Here is an 18,652-nt window from a genome sequence, read left to right as displayed (position 1 = left end):
TGCCTGGAGAACTCAGGAACTGGGATTATAGTCTGTTCCAAGCATTGACCATTGTTTTTCTTTTGTTTACATAGAGATGCCTCTTATTAAATACCTGATTGCTTTTGCCATAGGCCTAGTTTTGGGAGCACACTTGCATCACTGCCTCGGGAAATGAGACACAACTGTTTAACTGAACTAACCTATTCTCAAGACTGAGACTGGTTTAGTGAGATATGGAACAATCTATCAAACCTAATTTCTGGAATGTGAAACTTATCAGGAAATTTCAAAGGCAGGACTAAAGTTGTTCAGAACAGGCTTCTCTAAGATATGCCACTGTGACATGTGAACTATTTTCAGCTGAAGGCAATTGAGACCCTGCGGGCTCTTGAGAAACTTTTACCCCCTTTCCTTAAAGAATTTAAATTGGGGGTCTTGCCCATAATAAGAGTTATTACCAGAAATAACTTTTTACAACCTATCTATAAGGTAGGCAAACATCTAATTACCGAACATCTGCTCTTTTTATTGTCCTGCGAATGACCCTCTTCCCCTCTGAAGCCCCAAGGCACTTTACCTCATCCATAGCTCAGAATGTCATATATACCTCATTTTAACTTTCTGTCTCTGAATCTCTCATGTATGTTGGGCGGGGTGTGTCTGAGTCTCCATGTATGTGAGGTTTCTATACATACATATATAATTAAGTTTACTTCCTTTTGTTAATCTGTCTCATGTCAATTTAATTATTAGACTAGCTGAAATAAAGTTTCTTTCTCCCCCACAGAGCCTAGACACTAATTCCCTTTTACAAAGAAATAGAAAGTATTTTTGCACCCTTAAACGTCAACTAACTTTCCAGAAACGCCACTGCCATCTAAATAAAGGGATGATTGTATTTTGTTTTATGAAGCTTTACCAAACTTTGTTCATCTTTCCAGAAAAATCCCATCAGCCATAGATACTACTGCATTTGTAGCTGTCTTACCTTTTGATTCCAGTACCCTGAAAACTTCAGAATGTCTTCTCCTTTTTTGGGGCCCAAACATTTACATATTAGAACATCTATTACTGTGTTTCTCCGAAAATAAGACCGGATCTTATGTTAATTTTTGCTCCAAAAGACGCATTAGGGCTTATGTTCAGGGAATGTCATCCTGAAAAATCATGCTAGGGCTGATTTTCCGGTTAGGTCTTATTTTCGGGAAAACACGGTATATAATTATAGTTTATTTTGTCATCTTTATTTTACAATTAAGGAACACATTGTTTATGAACATTATGCGTGCTGGTGGGTTAAACGGTCTACAGGTTCTATTCCCAGAGGGGCGGGCGGTTTACAATCTAGTGTGGCCAGCTGCCCTTGGGTCTGGCACAGGCCCCCGAGCGGTCCTCCGCGCACCAGGGGTCGCTGTAGCGCAGCGCGGCCACACCGGGTCTCTCTCATGTGGCCGCCCCGCCTCGGGCCCCCGGGCCGAGTGGGCGGGCACAACTGCGCCCAGGTCGCCAGGCGCCCTTCGACCAGCAGCGCCCGGGGCGGGCGGGTATAAATGGAGCGGTGGCTCCCCCAGCCGCCTCTCTCCGCCCCGGGTCGCCGCAGCTTCGGCCGCTTTCGGGCTCAGCAGCCTGAAGAAAAAAAGAGAAAAAGATAAAAAAAAAACCCGAAAACGCTTTAAAACCTGAAAAAAAAAAAGAGAAAGCGAATCATTCTCGGAGAACCCGCGGGGAAGTCACTTTTGCACGCTTCCGGCCTGCCCGCGTCCGCCGCCCCCACCGCCACACCTGGGTGTCCGTCCGTCCGGTGGTGAGCCGCCCGCGTCCACGCGCCTCTGCTGTAGCCGCCGGTCCGCGCCGCGTGGCAGCCCCGCGCCCCCGCCCCCAGCGCGCCGGCCTCCCCGTGCACCACGTGTCCGCGCTGCCCTTCGCGGCCCGGCGTGGAGGCGGCTGCGCGCTCAGCCCCCGGGGCTCGCCGAGTCGGCACCGACAAATATTTTGTTTCCCTCGTCCCTTGGCTGCTGTAATCTTAAACCGCCAGGAGCCCGAGGCCTATATTTATAGAGAAACGCGTGTCCCGGAGGCCGCGTGGGCACCGTTTGGTTGCCTCTTGAAGAATTTTTATAATTTGGAGGGGAGTCCCCATTTAAAAAAATTTTTTTTTTTTTTGGAAATTTGGAGCCACCGACCAGGACAGCTGAAAATCACAAACTCCCCGGGAGGGCCATATTGTTTTTGAGAACCTTTTGTCTGCGGTCTTGCAGTCTCGAACGAGCCGTCCCTGAACTCCTCGGCCCGCTCCTCTGTCCCTGCGCCTCCTCCAGCTTCTCTCAGCTTCACTCTGCCACCTGTGAGCCGCGGCGCGGGCCCCGGCTCCAAGAAGAGCCCCTTTTGTCCTGTGTGGTCCTTATAAGAAGTCCTCCTGGCGGGGCTCGGGGTGGTGGGGGCTGGGGAAATGAACGCTGCAGCCAGCAGCTACCCCATGGCCTCCCTGTACGTGGGTGACCTGCACTCGGACGTCACCGAGGCCATGCTGTATGAAAAGTTCAGTCCTGCGGGGCCTGTGCTGTCCATCCGGGTCTGCCGCGATATGATCACCCGCCGCTCCCTGGGTTATGCCTACGTCAACTTCCAGCAGCCAGCTGACGGTGAGTAGAAGCCTTGTCTACAGATTCACAGGATCCCACGGGGCCTCAGGAGTCATCCTCTAGGCAGGTCCCTACCCTCGTGGAAGGGGCATCACGACAGCACGTTGCCACAGAAGCCGTAGTGGGGAATAGGATGCAGGAGTTGAGAACACGGGATCCTGGCATCAGATGACCAGTTTCAGTCTTCTACCACTTGCTAACTGGGTGACCTTGGGCTAATCGGTGGTGGCAGTGGGGTTGGAATCCAAGGAGACTGTAAAAACGGCTTCAGAGGGAAGTCACTGTGTTCCATGGTGTGTGTGATCCTGCTTCAGTGGAGCTGGGCTGTTGGAGACCCTCGGCTGGTCGGTGGGCATGGGCTCATGTCCCACACAGGCCTGCCAGAAAGGCAGGGCGATGGAAACAATTCCTGCAAAAATTTTAGGTCGCTGAACTGCTGCCCCCTCCCCTGCCTTTACCCTGGACTGAGAGTCTGTGTGATTTTGTGCTGATAAGGGATCTTTCGGGGAGGTAGGAAGCAGGGGAGCAATTCTGTGCATTAAACTTCAGCAGGCACTTGTGTTAGCACAAGAGGAGCACGTGCCAGACCAGCTCCCAGGTCTGGGTGTTTGCCACTGGGGTGGGAGTTCTTCACTCTGGACGAAGCCTTCAGCTGTGGAGAATGGCCTCTAGGTAAGAACCGAGGCTTGGAGATCCACTGGGCTGGTAGGGATTATTGCCTCACCTGTGAACAGTGCTTTCTACTTGTCAGAACACTTTTACTTCATCCCATCTGAAGAGAATAGGACTCTTAAGAAGGAAAAGGAGCTGCAGAAGGTTGGAGGCGAAGCTGGGGCTGCCTGTGCGGTGCTCCACGAGCCCAGGTTAGGCCTTCGCTTGGAGTGGCGAGGTATGCGTGCCACAGGCATGGCAGGGGTGAGGCCGGAGGAAACCTAATCGGGCTGCACGTGACTCCAGATTAAAAAGGAACAACTGTAGAGATCACTACGAGAAACAAGCCATTCTGTGGCAAAGGATCTCCAGGTCCCTATTTTTGTCCATACTTGGTTCACCACGAAGCGCACAGAATGTCACTTGCCCAGGATGCAGCTGAGACCAGAGAATTGGACTTGTTGAGAGACATGAGGTACTGCTCCCATTAATGTAGTGTGCTCTGAGCTGACTTGTATCTGGCCACAGGGTATGAAGAAGGTAGCTGAGTGTAGCCTTTTTCGGGGGGAGTAGCCTGCCTTCTTGACTCTTCTGAACAAAAGTCTTGTCACTTAGCAATAATAGCAGAGGCCATTGGTCAGTGTGTCTGCCAACACATACCTCTGCAGGACCTCTCCCTGCTATAAATAAGTGCCGCCGGATTTGTCAGACTAAGCCGACTTGCCTTCTGCAGCACTGTCTGGAAATAGAAGAGGAGATGTGTTGAAATGGGTTCCTTTGCTACTAATTAATGAAACACCCTTTGGGGTCCAAGGCTTTCGATCTCAACTGGCCATTACAAGCAAACTCTTCTGTGCCTGGACTTTTCCTGACTTCCTCCCCTCCCACACTGAGGAACCCACCTGAGGAAGGTGGGAAAGGTGGTTGGAACCAAGTGAAAAGGGGATACTCCCTTGGCTGACTGGGCAGCTAAGCTTGTGGAGGGGCAGTTTTGTCCCTAAGTGAGATGGTGCCTTGAAGCAGGGACCTCCCTCCATCCCTTCATTGAGGACATTCTGGGAGATACATTGCATAAGTCAGGGAAAGTGACCACCAGCTCTGGGACTTGTTACTACCAGTGAAGAGAAGTGTTCCTGCCGGCAGGTGATGATACGTTTTATTTTATTTTTTTCCTTTTTAAATATTTTTTTGACAGGGGAGGGATATTGGGGAACAGTGCACTTCTCCAGGGCCCATCAGCTCCAAGTCATTGTCCTTCAATCTAGTCGTGGAGGGCGCAGCTCAGCTCCAAGTCCATTTGCTGTTCTCAATCTTAGTTGTAGGGAGCGCAGCCCACCATCCCATGCGGGAATTGAACCAGCAACCTTGTTAAGAGCTCGCGTGCGCTCTAACTAGCTGAGCCATCCAGTCGGTGATGATATATTTTAGCTTCTCGTCCTTTAAATGGTCTCCATGGTGCACACATGGATTTGGTTGGGGAGCTAAGGAGCCAAGGGCCTGAATGGAGAACTTGGTTGGGCACCATGGTATTTGAAGTCCTGGAATTCTATAGAACTCAGATTAAGGGTTCAGAAGGCCTGGAAACCACCAGGTACAGGGCCTACCTGCACTGTCTACTTAGGCAGAAGGGTGTTGTTGCAGTTTTTTCCTTGTCTGTTAATTCAAAGAACATTTCCACGTGTCACCATTAGTATTTATCATTTGGTGAGTGAGGCTTTTTTGTCTGAATCAATTTCTGTTGTCAGAAATTGAAAATATAAGAAACTAGGCTGAATTGAGGGATAGCACATTTTCCCCAATCAGTTGCTCACAGGGTTTGTTTTGTCATTTGTCTCAGACAGAGTGTAGACGAAATGATAGTGGATGACTTTGATACAATACCTTACTGAAAAAGAACCAGAAATTCTGATACTAGTTTCTTAATCACCAGTTAGCTCTACCGCTTAGCCACTCTGAACAAAAGTTTGTTCCTTTTATAAAATGGATAATTTCACCTGTCCCACTTGTGTCACAGTGAGTGGTAGGCTGTGGTGTCTTATAAATGATTTAAAAAAGCTTAGTCAAATATGAAGTACAGTGGTCCCTACTTATTTGCTGTTTCGCTTTCTGCGGTTTCAGTTACCCATGATCAACTGTGGTCCGAATATATAAATGGAAAATTCCAGAAATGAACAATTCATAGTTGAAAATTGTGTGTCATTCTGAGTAGCGTGATGAGATCTCGTGCCATCCTGCTCTGGACGAGTCATCCTTTGTCCGGCATATCCATGCTCTATATACTACCTGCCCGTTAGTCACTTTGTTGCCATCTCCGTTATCAGATCGCAGTGCTTGTGTTCAAGTCACCCTTATTTTATGTAATAATGGCCCCAAAGCCCAGGAGTAGTGATGCTGGCAATTCAGATATGCTAAAGAGAATCGTAAAGTACTTTCTTTAAGTGAAAAGGTGAGTACAGTACAGTAAGATATTTTGAGACAGAAAGACCGCATTCTTACAACTTTTATTATAGTATATTGTGATAATTGTTAATCTCTTACCGTGTTTATTTATAAATTAAGTTTTATCCATAGGTATGCATGTATAAGAAAAAGCATAATACATATAGGGTTTGGTACTATTCTGGGGTTCAGGCATCTACTGGGGGTCTTGGAATGTACCCCACCACTGTATTATCATTTGATCCTGGTGCCATAGGCCATTTAGATGATCTTGCCTAGCCCCCTTACCCCACAAGGGTGCAGACCCAGAGGGGTTGAGACTTCTGCCACAAAGTAGAGTAGTTGGCTAGAACTTATTCTACCCTCAGTAGCAACACAGGCCAGAGGAATCTGATGCCCTTTAATTTTAAGAGTTGCCTTTTATTAGAGTGATTGCCTTGAAAAGTCCTGGAGTTATCTATTCTTGGGATGGTGGCAGTCATGTGAGGTGAATCCTTGACTGAAATGTATTTCTCTTGCAGCTGAACGGGCCTTGGATACCATGAACTTTGATGTAATTAAGGGAAAGCCAATACGCATCATGTGGTCTCAGAGGGATCCCTCTTTGAGAAAATCTGGTGTGGGAAATGTCTTCATCAAGAACCTGGACAAATCTATAGATAACAAGGCACTTTATGATACTTTCTCTGCTTTTGGAAACATTCTGTCCTGTAAGGTAAACATTGATTAAATGATTTCAGCAGAGTAATTACTGCATCCTGAAAACAATATAAATACTAAATGGGGAACTGCCTTGGAATTGGGTGACAGGGTATGGTAATTTTCAAAATGCTAGAAATGGCTCTGAAAGTTAAAAGTTCCCCATAGATAATCTTGTGCCACAATCGAGCATAACCAGCAGATGCTTTTGTGTCTTTGTTCCTCCCTCTGCCTGAAATATCCTTCCTGTCTTCTAACTTTGGAAAGCATCAAAAGGTTTCTGTTGGGGTTGGGGAGGGGAGGACTAGAGCTGTGCCTCTGGTTTCCAGGAAGCTGTATATAGTCGTTTTAGAAGCATAAATTCGCTCTTTTCATTCTCCATGCACCTGTTCCTGTGGAGAATTTTGTACAAGTTGTGTGGTGGTGGTTTACATGTCTGACTGCACACTAGGCTGAAATTCTATTGTGGGCTTGGAAGATGGTTTGTCTTTCAGCAGCACTGTGGTTTTGCACCCAGATCTCTCAATGTTTTTTAATAAGAAAACATTTGGAATAGAAGCAACCTAATAGTGGCTGCCATTTGTAAATGGAACATAACTGTGTGCCTCGTGCTGTGCTGAGTGTTAGAAAAACTTCTCCTGCTGGGGTCTCCTGCCTTTTGACCATGGGTGGGCTAGTCCTCAGGTACAGGAGAACCCTGAGTGGGAGACCACATGGTTCTCAAATCTCGGGAGCTGCCCAGTGGCACTAAAGTGGCCTGCCTTGTCTTTGACAGGTGGTGTGTGATGAGAACGGCTCTAAGGGTTATGCCTTTGTCCACTTCGAGACCCAAGAAGCTGCCGACAAGGCCATCGAGAAGATGAACGGCATGCTCCTCAATGACCGCAAAGTGTGAGTGTCCCAGTCCGGAGCAACAGCCATCGCATGAGCCAGCCATGGCCCCACCTCGGTATTAACTGGCACACACAAGGAGGCTACTGGTTTTCTCGGCCCAAGTGTGGCCTGCTCCTACCTCTCCACTCCAGGGCTGGTGAGTCTCCCTGCCGAGCCGTGGCAGCCCTTTTGACTCGCCAAGGTGGGCTTTCTGCCCAAGCCATGGCCTGCCTGCTGCCTCTCCCTTAAAAGCATCCGTCTGGGTTTTGCGAGCATCGGCAACTGGGGCTGACTGGAAGACAGCTCTGAGCCCACTCTGAGCAGGGGTCTTGGCCAGCAGCAGAGTGGAGAGGGCCCTGGACTGACCAGGAGCTATGTACTAGCCATGTGACCTTGGGCCTTCCTGTGATTCAGGTCTGTCCATGGGGTCACTTGCTAGGGTTGATGCCAAATTGTCCTCACATCTCCACTTGGCTAACTTAGGACCCAGCGGCCTTCTAATACAAGGCTGGCTCCCCAGTAATACTTAATTTGGTTACAATGAAAAATCTGTCCCATTGCAGAAGGAAGTGTTTATAATAGACCTGTTGCTTTGGTGTGGTTATTGTAGAATGGAGAGGGGATCTTAGCTAAGCCATACAGGGAGAGAAGGGACAGTAAGTCTTGGCTATAACAGGCAAAAATCATTTCTGTCCTTCGTGTTGTTGAACCGGCCAGGGGTTGCGTTGGTAATGTGTAAGTGCCCCGTGGTCAGTTCTTCCAAAGTTATCACTAGAAAGAAGTCTAAATATTTTCACTGTACGGATACATTTTCCTATTAAGTGTAAACAATACCAAAAGGAATACAGTAAAAAATTACAGGCAGTTCATTCCAATAGTTTCACTCCTAGGATTAACCACTGTTAACAGTTTGGTTTGTATCCTTCCAGACCTTTTCTATGCATTTACATAGATGCACAGAAATGAACGTTTTAAAAACATGGTCATCAGGTTCCTTCACGAAGGCAGTGTGATGTGGTAGGAGTAGCCCTGGTCTGAGCCAGGAGCCCCGGGGCTGGTCCCTGCAGGACAGTCCTGCTTCTTTCTCTTTCTGTGGGGAGTTGGGCGTCTCTGAGCTTGCTCTCTCGGTGGTTGGATGGGGACTCGTGTTTTAACCTCTCCTGTCAGCCTTTAACCTGCATTCCTTTGGGCCCCTGGAAATCATGTTTTGTTCCCTGGGTGATACTGTTTTTCATGGTTTCTTTTTAGGTTTGTGGGCAGATTCAAATCTCGAAAAGAGCGGGAAGCTGAGCTTGGAGCCAAAGCCAAGGAATTCACCAATGTGTATATCAAAAACTTTGGGGAAGAGGTGGATGATGAGAATCTGAAAGAGCTGTTCAGCCAGTTTGGTAAGTCAGGTTCTTTGCCCCATGCGTCCCCTTTCACAGTCCACCAGACCTGGAATTCATCTGTTTTTCCTTAAGAGATGAGGGCACGTAGACCCAGAAGTAAAATACCTTGCATGACAAAGGTCACAGGGTAGATAAGAATAGACTCCAAGCCTTGGCTCTTGGCTTCATCCGACTTCGTACAGGCCCCAAGGCCATCTCAGCAGCTTGGTCAAAATTAGAAGGCCAGGCACGGTGCCTCTTTCAAGAGTCCATCTGAGTTCAGCAAAAGGTTGCTTCAAGTGGGTTCCTAGAGAAGCCTTCTCTCCTTGAGCTGTGGCAGAGATGGTGTTATTAATAGTTCTGTCCTTTGGTAATAGGTAAGACCTTAAGTGTCAAGGTGATGAGAGATCCCAGTGGGAAATCCAAAGGCTTTGGCTTCGTGAGTTACGAAAAACACGAGGATGCCAATAAGGTGAGAGTACCACGAGGGTTGGGAAAAATTTGTAGGAAGTGGCCCCAGAGTGTGGGCAGGGCCTTGCTAGCAAATAGACTGGAGCTGGAATTATCTTAGTAGCTGGTAGTGATACCCAGTTACTGTACTCCGAAATTGCCTTCTTAAGGGGTTTCACATGTCAATTGTATTACTTAAACTGTTTTCAAAGCCCTTGGCACATACCCGTCACCTTAGCTGTTCAGCCTTATAAGTTGAAAACAGGACAGGTGTTTGTTCCCATTCCTCAGTGAGGGAACTAAGGGCCAGAGAGTCGTCGATTGGATAACAGGACAACAGCTGCTTGGCGGTGAATCATTGTGCGAGGGCCACCGTAACATACATCACTTAATACCCGCAAAAGAACCTGAGAAATTTAGTGAGAGCCAGATTTTCAAGCTAGGCACAACTGTGCTATTTTTATCCTATATTATCTGGTCCAGTAACCCTTTTAAATATTAACCCTATTTTATTGATGAAGACATTTGGATTTGCTTAGCTGACTTCAGAGGTGGAGTGAAGGCAGTTTTTAGCCCTATAGGGAAGAGTTCTTAGAATTCAGGATTTACAGGCTTCCACAGCAAGGTCCCTGCCTCTGCATCTTGTTTTAAAGATACGTGTTTCTTTTTTAGGCTGTAGAAGAGATGAATGGAAAAGAAATAAGTGGGAAAGTCATTTTTGTAGGCCGTGCACAGAAGAAAGTGGAACGGCAGGCCGAATTAAAACGGAAATTTGAACAGCTGAAACAAGAGAGAATTAGTCGGTATCAGGTGAGAGAGGTGGTCTTGGCCCAGCCCACCAATAGCAGATTTACTATGAAATATTGGCAGAGCACCCTTACAGTTTAGCAAGCTTTCTCTTTGGGGACTGGCAGCTGGCTCTTCCTCTCGTTTCTCCCAAGGTCATCAGGCTTAAAAGTCTATGCCTACCAGATAACAGCAGCAATTCTAGAACAAAGACCAAAGAGATTTTTTTTCATTTGGGGACTCTGTTCCAGAAGCCTCAGCCGTTGTTCTTAGTCACGTGGGTTCCTTTTACTTAAATGATAGCCCTTTGTTTGGAATGGTGGCAAGAAGAGCCCAGCAAGGGTGAGTGGTCAGCAGAGCGGCTATGAGGAAAGATAAGAGCACGTGACTGCATTGATGCTCGCGTAAGAACCTTGGGGCAGGAGTTTCTCAGCTTGGAGCCTGTGTCAGAATTCCCTGCACGGCCTGTTAGAATGTGGGTGTCTGGGCCCCTGAATTTCTGATTCATTAGCTTTGGATTCTGACCTGAGAACTTACATTTCAAACAAGTACCCAGTGATGGATGCTGATGCTGCTTGTCTGAGGACCACACTTTAAGAATCAGTGAGGGAATATATGGGGGATAGAAGTACGATTAACAGGGATCTTTCTGCTGCAGGGGGTGAATCTCTACATTAAGAATTTGGACGACACCATTGATGATGAGAAGTTAAGGAAAGAGTTTTCTCCTTTCGGATCCATCACCAGTGCTAAGGTATTTTATACTGAGATTCTGGGATTGAAAGTAGAAGTTGTAATCTTTTAGCAGTTTATTGGCATTTGTTTTATTGAAGGCATAGGATCTGAACTGTGTTCATTTCTGAGAGTAGCTACTGCATTAACCTAGCAGACTCCCCCTGGCATTCAGTTACCTGTCAAAGTGTAGGCTCTGCAGGGTGACAGTTCACTAGGTCGTTCCTGCGTTATCTCCCGGCACTGGTATGTGGGGGTGAATGTGACCCAGTCCCTCTTCTGCACCCCCCCCACCCCACCCCCGAGCACCTGAATCTTTCCCATACTTTGCTGCTTCGTGCTGGTGTGGGGACAGATGGTGCTACAGTAAGAGCAGAGGAAATCCAGACGGGTTTCCATTTGTCTTGGGGCCTGTCTCTACAACTCTGCCACACTTTCTCCCTGAACGAAGGTATTTTGAGGATTTTAGAGCTGGTATGGGAACTTCCATCCTGGTCTTAAAGAAGGAGGGACGAGGAGGGGGGAGTTTTTTCCCCCATGTTTAGCGTATGCATCATTTGCTTAATTTTTTTCAATAACCAAGTCACTGAGTTGGCAGGGTGAGTATGAACCTCCTTTTAAATCAAGGAATTTGAGTCCTTGAGCAAGAGAATGCTGGTTCCATGAGGATGGATATGGATGTTGTACTTACTGTGAGTTTCACAGGCACCATTTTCACACACCTCGTTGGCCCACCTCATTGGTAGAGCGTTGTTAGGTTGCTACACATCTTTACTTCCGTGACTGCCACTTCAGCAGGCTGTCCAGGCAGTGAGCTAAGAAGACACAAGCAAAATGGTGCCAAGCACACATGGTTATGTTGCTACCAATGCTTCTGAAGAGGTAGCCAGAGAAAGCAATAAATAACCTTTTGAAGTGAGGAAAAGAGCCATTGTGAACCACTAACTATATGTGGCAAGAGACTGCCTGAACCAGTAGACAGGTGGCTTTGTAGTTATTTGCCTTAGTGTATATCACGGACATTGAGACTTGGAGAGGGCAAATAAGTGATTTGTTAAGCTTGTAGAGCGTAGAAGTTGCAGAGCTGGGCCTGGAATCCAACTGTCTGTCTCCCAGCTGGTAATTTTTCAGCTATGTTACTCCCATGGAAATTGTGGTGGCAGTCATTGGTTTTAACTCCTGCCCACGTGTGGTGTTTCAGAAGCATATCCTACAGTGCTAAGAGCTTACTAAAGTTTTGTTCCCCAAAGTCTTTGGTGAGTCCTACATTTAAATTGCTTGATACCACTGTCCAAATCTTTTGTGGGTGCCTAAAGATAGCTGTTTTGCTAGATACCAGGAAACATCTTTGGGTTCCTGGCGTAACTATTATCCATATCATAGTGTTTGGGAACTTTAGAATCACTTAGGGAATCTAACAGAGAAAATGCCTAGGTCCTACCTTTAGAGAGCAGTGACTTAATTGGTCTAGGGTACAACCTGGGACAGGGCTGAGAACCCCTCTCCTAGACATGGTAACTCTTGCAGCGGAACCCAGGTTTTCTGGTTTTAATAGCTGCCCCAACATAGAACACCTTTTTCTTAAGCTGGTCTCCTTTTGTAGGTAATGTTGGAAGACGGGAGAAGCAAAGGGTTTGGCTTTGTCTGCTTCTCATCTCCTGAAGAGGCAACCAAAGCAGTCACTGAGATGAACGGACGCATTGTGGGCTCCAAGCCACTGTATGTCGCCCTGGCCCAGAGGAAGGAAGAGAGAAAGGCTCACCTGACCAACCAGTATATGCAGCGGGTGGCCGGAATGAGAGCACTCCCTGCCAATGCCATCTTAAATCAGTTCCAGCCTGCAGCTGGTGGCTACTTTGTGCCAGCAGTTCCACAGGTGGGTCTGCTATATGTTCATGGCTCTTTAGAGCCTGCCCACTGACAGCAGCTCCTGTAGTCTACAGTAGTGGGGAGAGGGCTTTGGGATGTCAGAATTCTAGAAAGTCAGAGTAAAATGAGGAAGGACTTAACTCATGGTCATACACAGTAAAAGAATCCCCATTAGCTGACCTTCCTTCCCCCAAGCTTTTGAGGAAAGAGAGCCTCTACCCAAATAATTAGTCACAGCCTGGTAGTGAGGTGAGATGAGATACTTCTTTAGTGTGGACTCAGGTCCTTAAAATAAAAAGGGCTTGGGTGCTCTTTCTTACAGGCTCAAGGAAGACCTCCGTATTACACACCTAACCAGTTAGCACAGATGAGGCCTAATCCCCGCTGGCAGCAAGGTGGGAGACCTCAAGGTAGGTGGTGGGGAGCAGGGGTTTGATTACTGAGCATATACCTCCCCGGGTCTCCCCAGCCTCTCCTTGTTCCCTCTGAGGTGCTGCCTAAGGTCGGGTCCACAGCGTTCATCAGTGATGTGCATCTTCTGTCTTTTCGCCAGGCTTCCAAGGAATGCCAAGTGCTATACGCCAGTCTGGGCCTCGTCCAACTCTTCGCCATCTGGCTCCAACTGGTAATGCTCCGGCCTCTCGTGGCCTCCCTACTACCACTCAGAGAGTCGGTGAGCAAACTGGCCTTGAGAAGCGTGGCCTGGGGAGGAGGGAGTCAGCGTGACTGGGCTCTGCCCAGGGTCGGTCACTGTTGGGCTCAGGTTCGAGTCCTGGTCCTGTAATGTTAGCCGTGTGCTTAGATAGGTACGTAAGGGGCAGGTGACAGTATTAGTTCTAGGAGCGCTGGTTACTTTTAAGAGGCTTTGCTCATCGGTGACTTGTGTGAAAAAGGCTAAGTGCAGATGTTTGCTAGCTGTATGATGGAGGCAGCCTGTTCTTTTGGGTGGAGTTGGGAGAGAGGAAACTTTTTTTTTCCAGAATATGTCCTGTATTCCGAGAGGTGGAAAGAGTTATATGTTATCTGTTGGCTGATCCTTGAAAGTAGCAGTAGAGGCCCCGTGTGTGATGTGTTGTGTGAACTTGCTTTGGAATTGCTCCTTCCGTGGGACGTGGCCAGTTGGACGTCTGCTGGCAACACTGATGTGCATTTGCTGGTCTGTTGTAGGGTCTGAGTGCCCGGACCGCTTGGCTATGGACTTTGGTGGGGCTGGTGCCGCCCAGCAAGGGCTGACTGACAGCTGCCAGTCTGGAGGTGGTATTGGATGCACACAGAATGGGGAAAGATGGGATTTGACGGGTCTTTGCCCAGACTGATGGGCTTTAATTTTACTTGTTCTTTCCCTAAGGTGTTCCCACAGCTGTACAGAACTTAGCACCTCGTGCTCCTGTGTCTGCCGCTGCTCCTCGGGCCGTGGCGCCTTACAAGTACGCCTCCAGTGTCCGCAGCCCTCATCCTGCCATCCAGCCTCTGCAGGTGAGTCCACCATAGCACACTGAAAGGATTTCCCCCAGTGCCACATGGTTCAGAAGATGCTTTGCTGTGATTCCTGTAACAGGTTGAAATGCCTGCTCTGTGTCAGGGCGCTGTGTGGTCACTCTGCCCTTGAGGGGCTCTCTAGTGGGCGAGAAGGGGCTTGAAGGGTTTTTCCTGATAACACTTCACTCAGGCCCCAGAGAGGACAGCTAGGGCTTGCTGCTCTCCTTTCTACAACATACATGTGCTCATTCAGTTCTTTGAGCGTCCATTTCACTTCTGTCTCCGCTGGCCTAGTCGATGCTTAGCTGTCCTGCAAGGTGATGAGTACATTAAGGCAGGGAAGAACTCGTCTTCCAGAAAAGTTCTGCTTCAGAGGTGTAAAGTTGCGGTGGGGGAGTTGGACCCAATATCAAATTTTCTAAGCTGGAACCTGCTGTCTCTGGAGCCAAGATGCGGCCAGTGGTGGAAAAGCTTAGTAGCACTGAGCGTGGAGGGGCCACCCTCAGCTTTGTGATCCCTGAGCTGCCTCCTCCTGCTCCGCGCTCAGTGGGGTATTTCCCAGAATCTGATGCTGTGTGAAACGTTTTTTGGTCTTTTAGGGCTGTGACTCATTGACATTGCTTGTTGACAGTCCGCAAGCGTTGGCTACAATAAGAACGTTAGGTACGATAACAGTGATCTGGGATGTAATTATAAATGGTTTGGTATTCACAGCCCTTGACCCAGTCTTTACTGGGAATTCACCCTAAAGGAAAACTTAGTTTTAGAAAAAGGCTACACAGACAGATGTTCACTATACCTTATTTATTAACAAGATTTCTAATTCTTGGGTAACCTTGGATAAATTATCATTGTAACCTTGAATAAATTAAAGTCATTTGATAGACGCTTGCCAAGCATTGTAGGTTTTCTTTTTTTTATTTCCCTTCCTTTCTAGTAGCATGCTGTTCTTATTATGTTTGGCTGTGTTTCTATGTCCACACCACTCTGTTCCTCACCTCACTCTCTCTGTTGCTCAAGACTGCAGTTCCTTGGCGGTGAGGCCAACTGCTTCCATCTCTTTCACATAGTAGACTTTCACATGTTGAATGGTCAGGCTCTGGACCACTGTTAAGTATCCTTTCCTTGGTGCTAACCCACTGCCTTTTCTGGTTTCAGACACCCCAACCTGCAGTCCACGTGCAGGGGCAAGAGCCCCTGACCGCCTCCATGCTGGCTGCAGCACCCCCCCAGGAACAGAAGCAGATGCTGGGTGAGTGACTCCCATGCTTGCAGAAGCGAGGCCAGAGCCTGGGACTGACATAGACACCAGTGTCCATTTACTGGGATTCGACCTGGTTTTTACTTCAGTATCTTCCCACAGGAGAACGTTTGTTCCCACTCATCCAAACCATGCATTCAAACCTGGCTGGGAAGATTACAGGAATGCTGCTGGAGATCGACAACTCCGAGCTGCTGCACATGCTGGAGTCCCCTGAGTCTCTCCGTTCCAAGGTGAGCCAGTTGGTCCCCAGACCCAACGACTTTAGCTCGCTCCATTGGGGAGGACGATGGGTAGCCTTGGACACCGGGTACGGCAGAGAGAAGAGGCTGCTGTGGTGTGGTGGGGTATTTGGGAAAGCAGTCAGCACCAGGAGAAGCCAGCCCTGGGCCTGGGTATCAGGGAGGGGTGGGAGGGCTCTCCGTAGATGTCGCTGACCGCCTGGAGATGTCTCACAGGTGGATGAAGCTGTGGCGGTCCTCCAGGCTCATCATGCCAAGAAAGAAGCTGCCCAGAAGGTGGGCGCTGTTGCTGCTGCTACCTCTTAGACAAGGAAAAACCGTATGTTTGGCTATTTTTGTTTTCTGCAATGGTTTTGACTCATGAATATATCTTCTTAAAAGATTAGGGACAATGTAGAGAGCTGTATTTCTGCCATTTAACCTGATAACGTGGGCAAGCTGTCCTGGGTTTTTTCTGTCATCTGGATGAGTTAATATGGATAAGAGAGTACATATTGTAAACTATAAGGAGCAAAAAAAACCCCAGTTTCCTTAATAAGGAGCATGTGGTTAGAGGTTCTACATAGCTTTTCATCCTTTCCTGATGGTTATGAACAAACTTTCTCAAGAATCACCTTTTTGGTCTGGAATAGTGATAGATCTACAGGCGTTGTCATAATCAGATCCCACAGCCTAATGTCTATGAGCATCTCCCTGGTTTGTTCTGAGATTGGTAAGGTCAGCTGTGTGTATAACCACTGCTTAGCTCTGGGAACACAGTGGACACAGGCCTGGGTGTTAAAGTGGGAGAAACACACACATCTGACTACAGTTACAGTTAGAGTGTGTTCCAGTTGACTTCTGGACTTGGGGGCGCCATGGTCCTTGTCTGTAGGGGACCTCTGACAAGGACTGGTAGGTACCTCCAGGAGGAGAGAGAACCACATGAGCAGAGGCAAGGGAAGAGTGCACATGGTAAGGGCCAGAGCTGGTATGGAGGTTGGGGCTGACTTGACATAGTCTTGGCCCGTTGGCCTTTCGTTTGGAATTTAAGGAAGAGAACCATCACACTGTAGAGGCTTTTGAGTACAGGATGGCCTGGAAGGGTGGAAGGTGGGTCCTTGTAGACTGTAGCTACCCTCAAAGTCAGTGGTTCTCAACCAGGGGTGTCCCCTCAGGACATTTGCCAACATCTGGAGACATTTTAGGTTTTCACAACTGGGAACGTCACTGGCATCTAGTGGTAGAGGCCAGGGATGCCGCTAAACATTCTACACTGTACAGGGCAGCCCCAAAAGAATTTATCTGGGCCAAAGTGTCAGTAAGCACTGCGGTTGAGAAACCCTGCTCTACAATACCTTCTTTTAGCAGCCAGGGGTTTCAGGGAATCTGTGAGGTTCTTTTGATTATTGGTATTGGTGCTTTTCTTTTCAGGATTCAAAAGCCAAATAACCCCTCATGGAATTCAGCTCAAGGTTTGAAGACTTCCTTGCTTGTCCTATGGACCTCAACACTAAGAACCACAAATTGCAAATTTAATAGGTCATTTTGTATCAAAAGGTCAATTATGAAACACCTAGAATTTTTCAATTAAAAGAATATATTCTGGGTTCTGTGACCCAGACAGTGTTAACTTTTTTTTTTTCTATTGTGGGTTTTGATTCCCCCCGCCCCCAGAAATTGGTTTTATTTGATGTACCCAAGTCTTAAGTTTCTCAATAAAGAAAAAATCTCCATAAAACTGCCTCTGTCTTATCTGTCTTACTCTGACCACAGTTTTAGTCTATAAATCTGTTTTCACTAAAAGTAATTTTAGGATGTAAACAGGGTCAGATGAAGTTTTGTATAACTTATCCTTTCCTGACAGTTACAAGCAGGCTATTTTAGGTTAGCTAGGTGTGCAGAACTGTCCCATTCCATTGCATTCTATTATGGGAGCACCTTTGTGTTGGCACCCATTTAAGGGACCAGGAGTCTGATGAGAATAGCCCTTGGGTCTGGTACAGGGCTGGCACATTTCTGAAGGGCATATGAGATATGCTGAACCCAGCCCCTCCTTCCTTGATGTGTTGGTGGGAGGTTGTCAGTCCCTTCTGTCTCCTAGGACAGTTTGTCCTGCATGCAGGTCAGCAGGTCCAGTTGCCCAGATGCAACTACGGTTTCCTCTGGCGGTGGGAAGAGGCTTGGGAGGTAGGTCTGAGTAACATCAGCAGACAAGTGCTGAAGTCCTAGGTGTTTTGTGGTTCCTTTAGTCCTCAAAAGCACCATAATGTGGCCAAGGTCAACCCCTCTGCTTGCCCTCCTGTCCTCCAGGAACACTACCTTCCTTGAGCTTGGCAGGCTGCCCTTCCTCAGGACCGTACCCAAGCAGTCCCTTTCTTTGGAATGTTCTCTCCTTTTGGCAGACTCCCCCTTTTCCTTAAGGTCAGGTTCACCTTAACTGATCTAAAGGCTCTATTGATCTACAGTAGATTCCCCCAGTTCCTGACGAATGTGATTAATGCAGCTATGTATTGGTGTTTTCTATTTGACTGCTCCACCCCTAGCTCCCTAAGACCTGGTTAGTGCAGCAGCATCTGCGCAACTGGGTGAGGGGGCGGGGCCCGGCTGCTGACTTCCGGCGGAAGAGCCTGGGAGCAAGATGGCTGCTACCAGGAGGGTGTTCTACATGGGTGACCCGGTGTGGGGGCGAGGTGGGGTCTTCACTGGCCTGGTTTGAATTGAGGTTGAGGGTGGCACCAGGCAGCGTCTGGCAGTCTAGGCCGAGTCTCTTATGGGGCTTTACCCCCTCAGCCTGTGAATGGTGCTCGTGACCTAACAGCTTTGCTGGTCCTGGCGCTGACCCTTTTCCCTTCTGACCCTGGACCCAGAGAGGTGGTAAGATTTGTTACTGTGACCTCGGGCCACATCCCAAACTCTCATTTCATAAACTCCGCAGTTCTGGCCCCTTAGATGAAGGCATTCCCAGAGTAGCTGGGGAATTATGGAAACAGCCTCACTGCGGGAGTTGGTTAGCACTAATTGGTGATTGCATGATTCATAGTGTTGGAGAGGGTCGGGCTGGGTTTCAGGGAATGACTCCATCTGGAACGGTGAGGGCAAACATCCTGGAGGCACTGAGGCCAGAACTGGGTTTGAAAGATAGGACTTCAAGGTGGGAGCAAGGCTTTTGCCTGAATGGAGCGCAACAAGAGCAAA

General features: G+C 48.0%; 1 protein-coding gene and 1 non-coding gene across 12 annotated transcripts; both read left to right on the top strand.

Annotated features, from left to right (window-relative positions):
- The first annotated feature begins 1,445 nt into the window (after positions 1-1,445).
- PABPC4 (poly(A) binding protein cytoplasmic 4) lies at positions 1,446-17,198 on the top strand. Of its 11 annotated transcripts, none has more exons than XM_074334460.2 (16): positions 1,446-2,624; positions 6,236-6,429; positions 7,189-7,304; positions 8,535-8,674; positions 9,034-9,128; positions 9,779-9,916; positions 10,551-10,646; positions 12,228-12,500; positions 12,816-12,888; positions 13,047-13,118; positions 13,661-13,747; positions 13,842-13,969; positions 15,131-15,224; positions 15,336-15,466; positions 15,692-15,794; positions 16,889-17,198. In XM_074334460.2, the coding sequence occupies exons 1-15, from the start codon at positions 2,432-2,434 to the stop codon at positions 15,779-15,781; spliced, it is 1,920 nt and encodes a 639-aa protein (XP_074190561.1). In that variant the 5' UTR covers positions 1,446-2,431; the 3' UTR covers positions 15,782-15,794; positions 16,889-17,198. The 11 variants fall into 11 exon arrangements, with proteins under 11 accessions (XP_074190561.1, XP_074190560.1, XP_019574344.1 ...); XM_074334459.2 differs by having other exon boundaries at positions 13,047-13,166; positions 15,692-15,751; XM_019718785.3 differs by having other exon boundaries at positions 13,047-13,166.
- LOC141572578 (small nucleolar RNA SNORA55) lies at positions 10,930-11,060 on the top strand. Its single transcript, XR_012497902.1, has one exon. It is a non-coding gene; the product is annotated as a small nucleolar RNA SNORA55 (small nucleolar RNA).
- Positions 17,199-18,652: the final 1,454 nt, after the last annotated feature.

Source organism: Rhinolophus sinicus, chromosome 14 (genome assembly GCF_057876585.1).
Source record: "Rhinolophus sinicus isolate RSI-liver-muscle chromosome 14, RSI-T2T, whole genome shotgun sequence".
In the NCBI taxonomy this organism is placed as follows: domain Eukaryota; kingdom Metazoa; phylum Chordata; class Mammalia; order Chiroptera; family Rhinolophidae; genus Rhinolophus; species Rhinolophus sinicus.
The sequence above is the reverse complement of the archived record's forward strand: the minus strand, read 5'-3'. Positions and strand labels throughout refer to the sequence as shown.

Excerpts from the sequence above, each read along its gene's own strand:
- PABPC4 (XM_019718784.3), top strand. The coding sequence starts at position 2,432 with ATGAACGCTGCAGCCAGCAGCTACCCCATGGCCTCCCTGTACGTGGGT. Across the intron at positions 9,129-9,778 it reads AACACGAGGATGCCAATAAG|GCTGTAGAAGAGATGAATGG; the intron begins GTGAGAGTACCA and ends TTTCTTTTTTAG. Across the intron at positions 15,467-15,691 it reads CTGAGTCTCTCCGTTCCAAG|GTGGATGAAGCTGTGGCGGT; the intron begins GTGAGCCAGTTG and ends GATGTCTCACAG.